At 44.1% G+C, this 6,087-nt stretch overlaps 1 protein-coding gene across 4 annotated transcripts; it reads left to right on the top strand.

The window, feature by feature from the left end:
• Positions 1–483: 483 nt before the first annotated feature.
• LOC131144367 (U-box domain-containing protein 44-like) lies at positions 484–4,814 on the top strand. 4 transcript variants are annotated; one of them, XM_058092972.1, is made up of 4 exons: positions 632–862; positions 1,058–2,366; positions 2,453–2,753; positions 2,891–4,814. In XM_058092972.1, exons 2-4 carry the CDS (start codon positions 1,149–1,151, stop codon positions 4,462–4,464), a joined length of 3,093 nt encoding a protein of 1,030 aa, XP_057948955.1. In that variant the 5' UTR covers positions 632–862; positions 1,058–1,148; the 3' UTR covers positions 4,465–4,814. The 4 variants fall into 4 exon arrangements, with proteins under 4 accessions (XP_057948956.1, XP_057948955.1, XP_057948957.1 ...); XM_058092974.1 differs by having other exon boundaries at positions 700–891; positions 2,456–2,753; XM_058092971.1 differs by having other exon boundaries at positions 704–891.
• Positions 4,815–6,087: the final 1,273 nt, after the last annotated feature.

Consider the following 6,087-nt stretch of genomic DNA (forward strand, 5'->3'; position numbering starts at 1 on the left):
TGTGTGCTTAGCGAGGGAGGCAAGTAGGCTAAATACGTTGACAGTAGCTAGTGAGTTTTTACAATGATTGATGAACACTCACCCTCCCCTAAAGAACTTTCTAGGTCATTCCCACTTTAGCACTAGGAAACATCAAAGTGACCGAGTAGTCATACTGCCTTATTTGGCATACAAAGACACTACTAAGAAAAAATAACCCTACACTAGTATTGACATGATGGAAACTCATCTTAAGCACACGAGACAAGCATTCACAAGTAAGCATAATATCCTGAACAAGTTTAGTTCGTGGCACGTATTCATGTACTAGATGAGGGTGCAGCAATAAACTTTTCTACTTGTTTTTTTTAATAAAAAATTTGGTCCCAAAAAGCCAAAATCAATCATTTACCAAATCATCGTCATCATCCTTAATAGTCCTCACTGCGCGTCCGGGTAAACTTCCCTTTACATATAAATAAATAAAAAATTAAAAAATAGTTTCTTAGTCGGGCTTGAAGACTTCCACAACCAGAAGAAGAAGAGACTTCTGCGCCCATCACTATAACCACTACACATATATGATGACTTGGGAAGAGTCTTCCCTTCTCCTTCCCTTCCCCTTCCTCCTCATTAATGTTATGATATCAAAGCTGCTAGGTAGCTAGTTTCTCCCAAACCCCGGTCCTCTATAAAGCAAATAACAGAAACAACAAAGCACTCCAAAGAAAGCATGCGACTTTCAGTTTCCACCCAGTTCGTAGAAGAAGAAGGCCAAATTCAATTCCAGCTACGTACCTACGCACCTGCTGGGGCACTTCTACTCAGCCAAGATCCCTTCAGCCTCTTCCAAAGGTTGAAACATATTGAATAAGGGCCATAAGTAAGTAGTTCTGCTACCTGCTCTTTCAGGTGACCTCTCAATTTCAATTCCATCGTATCCTTCTTTCTTTTCTTCTTCACCCTTTTGCCTTTTCTTTTGCCTTTTTCTTTTAACCTCTCGCTACTTCTTATCCCCTAACTAAACTCTGCTCTTCAATTTCCCTCCACCCCCACCCCACCCTCTTCATCATGATAGTATAATGCACGCCATTGATTAGGAAACGGAGGAGCTGCTGCAAGACGAGGTGTCTCTGCTCTACAAAAACCCAACATTCATTCTGAAATCAATGGATTTCAACATCGGAATTGGCGATGTTAGAATGGTAATTTGCCAAGAACTTTGGAACAAATTAGGCTTTCAGGCAACGCAACTTGTGGCCGAAACAAGAGACGTGCTCATCGAAAAACAAAGCTTCCACGAATTCTCCAGCACCATTTCTGAACTGAACATCCTCCTCCGGTCTTTGAGTGTCAACAGCCTCGAAGCCTCCTTGGGTTGGGAACCCACCAAATGTGCACTGGAGACTCTGGAGTCTCAGCTGAGGAAAGCCAGCAATATCATCAGAGATTACAGATCCAAAAGCCGACTCAGCCTCTTACTCCAATCCCACAAGCTGCTCTCAGCAATGCAGGATTTGGCAAAGGAGATTGCTCACACAGTTTCCTCGTTCAAGCTCGCGAATCTCGATATGGCCATTAGCCTAAAGTCCAAGACCGACCAAATCATTAACAATCTCAGATCAATGGAGTTTCGGTCAGTGGTTGCAACGGAAAACATCTCTTCAGATATTGAAAATTTGATGTCCCATAATTGTAGGGACCAAGAAAATGCCGTCCTGCTCTTGGAGAAAATAGCAGCAGCTGTCGGCGTGAGTGCAAATGCATCCCTGGTGCAAAATGAGCTGCAGCTTCTGAAGCAGGAGAAGGAAGAGATGGAAGCCCAAAAGAAGCAAGCAGAGGCACTTCAATTATCTCAACTGATACAGTTGTTGAACAGTACTGAAATTGTAGCCAGTCCACAAGATGAGGACGTCGTCTCTTCTTACCACGAGCAATACCCAATTGAATCAATCATATGCCAATTGTGCAATGAGATGATGACAGACCCAGTTGCCATCATTTGCGGCCACAGCTTCGAGAGAAAGGCAATTCAGGAATACTTTGAGAGAGGAGCAATAACGTGCCCCACCTGCAGACAGGAGCTCCCTTCTCAGGAGCTAACTCCAAATATCTCTCTTCGCGACTCTATTGAAAAATGGAAGCAGAGGGATATGGACTTTAGGTTCCAAACAGCAACCTCTGGAATCACCTCTGGAGACCATTCTAGACAGAACAAGGCCTTGGAGGAGATGCAAGTTTTGATGGAAAGACCCTGTTACGCAGCAGAAGTTGTGGCAAAAGGACTCGTGCCAAAGATGGTGGAATTCCTAAAGGACAACAGGCTGAACACAATAGCAGCACTAAAATGTCTCTGCTGCCTGGCTAAAAACTGTGATAAACACAAGGTGAGCCTTAAAAGTGAAGTATGGATGATCATTCCACATGAAACCATTTGTAAGCTTGAAATGTAAAAAATTGTTGTTTGGGACAGCAGGAAGCAATTGTTGAAGCAGGAGGTATACGCTGCCTTGTGAAGCAAATCTACAGAGGAGAAGCTGAATCATATGCCATCACAGTTTTGTTGGAGCTGTCAGAAACAGAAACCCTTGGCGACAAAATAGGAAATAATAAAGACTGTATTCCTGTTTTGGTGTCTTTGCTCTCCAACAATAACCAGGATGTCTCACAAAAAGCCCATATGGTGTTGCAGAACCTCTCATCCAACATCCACTTTGCTGTCAAGATGGCAGAAGTCGGACACTTCAAACCATTTGTGGCTCGCTTCAACCAAGGTTAAAATGCTACTATCTTCTATCAATGTTAATTACCACTTTATCTAAAAGCTTATGCTGTTAGGTTGCGCACCAACATTGTATTGATCAAGCCCTAACATGCACCATCAAATCATCCCATTGGCATCTTCTTGCAGGACACCAAGAGACGAGAGCATCAATGGCTGCAGCCTTAATAAAGATTCAACTCAAGGAGAACAGCATTAAGGATTTGAAAGATGAGCAATTCATACACAACCTAGTCCACATGCTCCCTGCAAGCTCCCCAGCCTGCAAATCAGCTTCCCTTCATTCCATCAAGAAGCTCATAGCATACCCCGAGATGGTAAAGCAATTTCTGGTAGAACCTGCCACCATACCACATTTGCTTGGTCTTATCTCCTTGGGCAGGTCTGATTCCCACTGGAAACAAGAAGCCGCGGAGATCCTCGTCTTACTTATTGGACCCAGTCAAATCTCCGAGCTTGATATGTATCCAGGTTTACAGGAGCTGCAATCGCAGCACAATGTCTATATCTTTTTGAAGCTTGTGGCCAGTTCTGATCCACAAACCAAAGTGAAGTTGTTGCACCTGCTTGTCGTGCTCAGCCATAAATCTGAGACGGTTCAAAACCTTGTTCGAACTGATAAGGATGCTGTTGCCCATCTCTTCTCAACCCTTGATGGTGATCAGCCTTTGGTAAGACAATGGGGGATGAGACTCATAAACTGCATCTCCGAAGGTCGTTCTGCGGGGGTCCCACTTCCATCATCCCCTTTAAAAGAAAGCGCCATAAACACCCTTGCAGCCATCCTCACCCATTCAACAGATATAGAAGAAAGGTCTGCAGCTGCTGGAATCATTGGACAGCTTCCCATGGATGACAACGTCATCGATGAGATACTCAGTAAATCAGAAGTATTAAAAGCCATTCATGAGGTACTCTGCAGTACAGATGAGGAATACAAGGCTTTTAGACCACCCGCTAACCTGGCCGCGTCTCTGCTAGAGAATGCTCTAGGAGCACTCTTACGCTTCACAGAACCCACCAAGCCTGAACTTCAGCGGCTAGTCAGCAAGCTTGAAATGCACCCATTATTAGTTCCCGTCCTCTCCAAGGGCAGCTCACTAGCCAAGCAGCGGACAGCTATTGCCCTAGCCCATTTATCCCAATCAACTAACCTGTCAATTTCTGATTCAACCAACGTGGCAACCCAAGCTAACAACTCCATGCCAGCGCTCCATAGACTGAAGCCCTTCCTCAACATGACCTGGTGTTGTCCAACATCATCAGAGCACCAGAGTCCGTGCTCTGTCCATGGCACTGCTTGTTTGTCAAAGCATACATTTTGCCTTGTAAAGGCAGATGCAATAACGCCGCTAGTTCAAACATTGAGTGAAACAGAGTCTGGTGCGGCAGAGGCAGCCTTGATGGCCCTTGAAACTTTGCTAATAGACCGCAGAACACTTCCCCATGCAGCTTCCACCATTGTGGACAATCAAGGAGTTGTGGCCATTCTACGATTACTGGAGAAGGGGTCCTTCTCTGCCAGAAGCAAAGCCCTAGATCTCTTCGTGGAGATCCTAAGGTATACACAGATCACCGGTACATTGTTCCACAAGTCTGAGAGAATCCTCGTCCAGCTTCTCCAAGATGACGCACTCAAGAAGAAGGTGGCTTTGGTGCTTAGGCAGATGAACGTCATCCCAGAACAATCTTCTTACTTCTGAGTCAATTTCACCTTGTGAACCTGCAGGAAGCTAGAGTGGACAGAATTTCTCCAAACCAACACCGGCCTGCTTGTCCAATTACCATGCCTAACTTTTAGAGGGCAGTGCTTTTTTATCTCTGTGCATTTGTACAACGACAAATATGAAAAAGAAACTTCAGAAAATTTTCAGGTTCTTTCTTCAAATGAATAACTGAACACAATGTGAAGGTAGAAGGAATGAAACAGATATTTTACTCGAAGCAGTACATTCTGGTTGAATAATGTAAATATATAGTTTGAGGTTCAGATAGAATGGATGTAAATTTATTATTTTGAGTCATTAACTAACGCATATATTGACCTTGTTTTTCGACGATGCGGATCCTAGGAAAACTATTTATCAATCTATATGTTCTCATTTTTGAACCTAACCGCATATCTGATTGACATGTGGCTTTGCTACATTGTGACTACCGCGTGGGCTTTGTGGCATTTGTGGTGTGTGGAGGACATGAAGATTTTTCTTTGGGGAGAGAGAAGGGACGATTGCCTGCATGTTTGGTTGTGCTAGGGGGGATTTGACGTTAAGAGTACAAGAGATGAAGGGGGTGGAGGGGCTCCGATTTGAGGAATGAACGGGACAAGATGATCGAGGGTAGATAATGGCCTTTGTTTTTTTGCAAGGGAGGGGGCATTTGGCTTCTGCACAGCATTCCTTTTTGTACCTTCTCCAGCTGTTAAATGGGATGGCTCATCACTGGTTCTGGTATTTTTTGGAGTTGGATTTGAGATGGTGTTCTGGGCTTCCAATCTTCCTGTTTGCATTTATTCTCGTGTTGGGTAGCTCGGTGGAGTCCCCTTCTCACTTTCTTGTTCATCTAAAGAAGGAGGTTAGCTTATATAATGCTTCAATTCTTTTCTATGCTTTGTTTCATAGACCCCCAAAATTGAACTCAAGGAAGGGTCGTGCGGCACTCGTTGAGGGCTCTCCTGTAGAGACTTGAAGAATTATGATATTTAAATAATGAAAGAAGGAGAAAAAGGAAATTGTATTCGAATATTTTAACAAGGTCTTGTCGATGAACACAGGCACTCATCGACGAACTCACTTGAGGGGATCGTCGACGAGGACACCTGTCTCGTCGACGAGAAGATACCGAGAGACACGTGGGTAATAGGTGTTCGTCGACGAACTTCCTTCATGGCCTCGTCGATGAAGCCCAGCGTATAAAGAGCTTTAAACTCGGATTTTAGCGCAGAATATTCAAGGAAATCAAACTTTCTCTCTCCTCCACGGTTCCCTTTCCTTCTCTCTAAGATTCTAGGTCCGTTCTTTGCCGGATCGACGATCTGAAGCCGCCACAACACTCTTGGGGAAATTCTTTTCAAGTCTGCTAGAGTGAACCATTGGTGGGACTAGCTTGGACTCCAATCCAAATTTAGGGTAAGTGTCATGCCCCGAACCCGGAAATAGGACGCAGGGGTGAAATAGTAATCTAACCTGTCACTGTATCATACATATCACCCAAAGATACAGTATGATAAATGAGGGTCCGAACCCGTGGGATTCCCAGACACCCTATACACATTCATATACACAACAGAAATATAGAGGAATATAAGTCTTTCTATACACAATTTG

Source organism: Malania oleifera, chromosome 12, assembly GCF_029873635.1.
Source record: "Malania oleifera isolate guangnan ecotype guangnan chromosome 12, ASM2987363v1, whole genome shotgun sequence".
NCBI classification, from domain to species: Eukaryota; Viridiplantae; Streptophyta; class Magnoliopsida; order Santalales; family Ximeniaceae; genus Malania; species Malania oleifera.

Bases quoted from the DNA above. Each gene is read 5' to 3' on its own strand.
- LOC131144367 (XM_058092972.1), top strand. From the start codon at position 1,149: ATGGATTTCAACATCGGAATTGGCGATGTTAGAATGGTAATTTGCCAA. The intron at 2,367-2,452 runs GTGAGCCTTAAA...TGTTTGGGACAG, and splicing joins AAAACTGTGATAAACACAAG to CAGGAAGCAATTGTTGAAGC. The intron at 2,754-2,890 runs GTTAAAATGCTA...ATCTTCTTGCAG, and splicing joins TGTGGCTCGCTTCAACCAAG to GACACCAAGAGACGAGAGCA.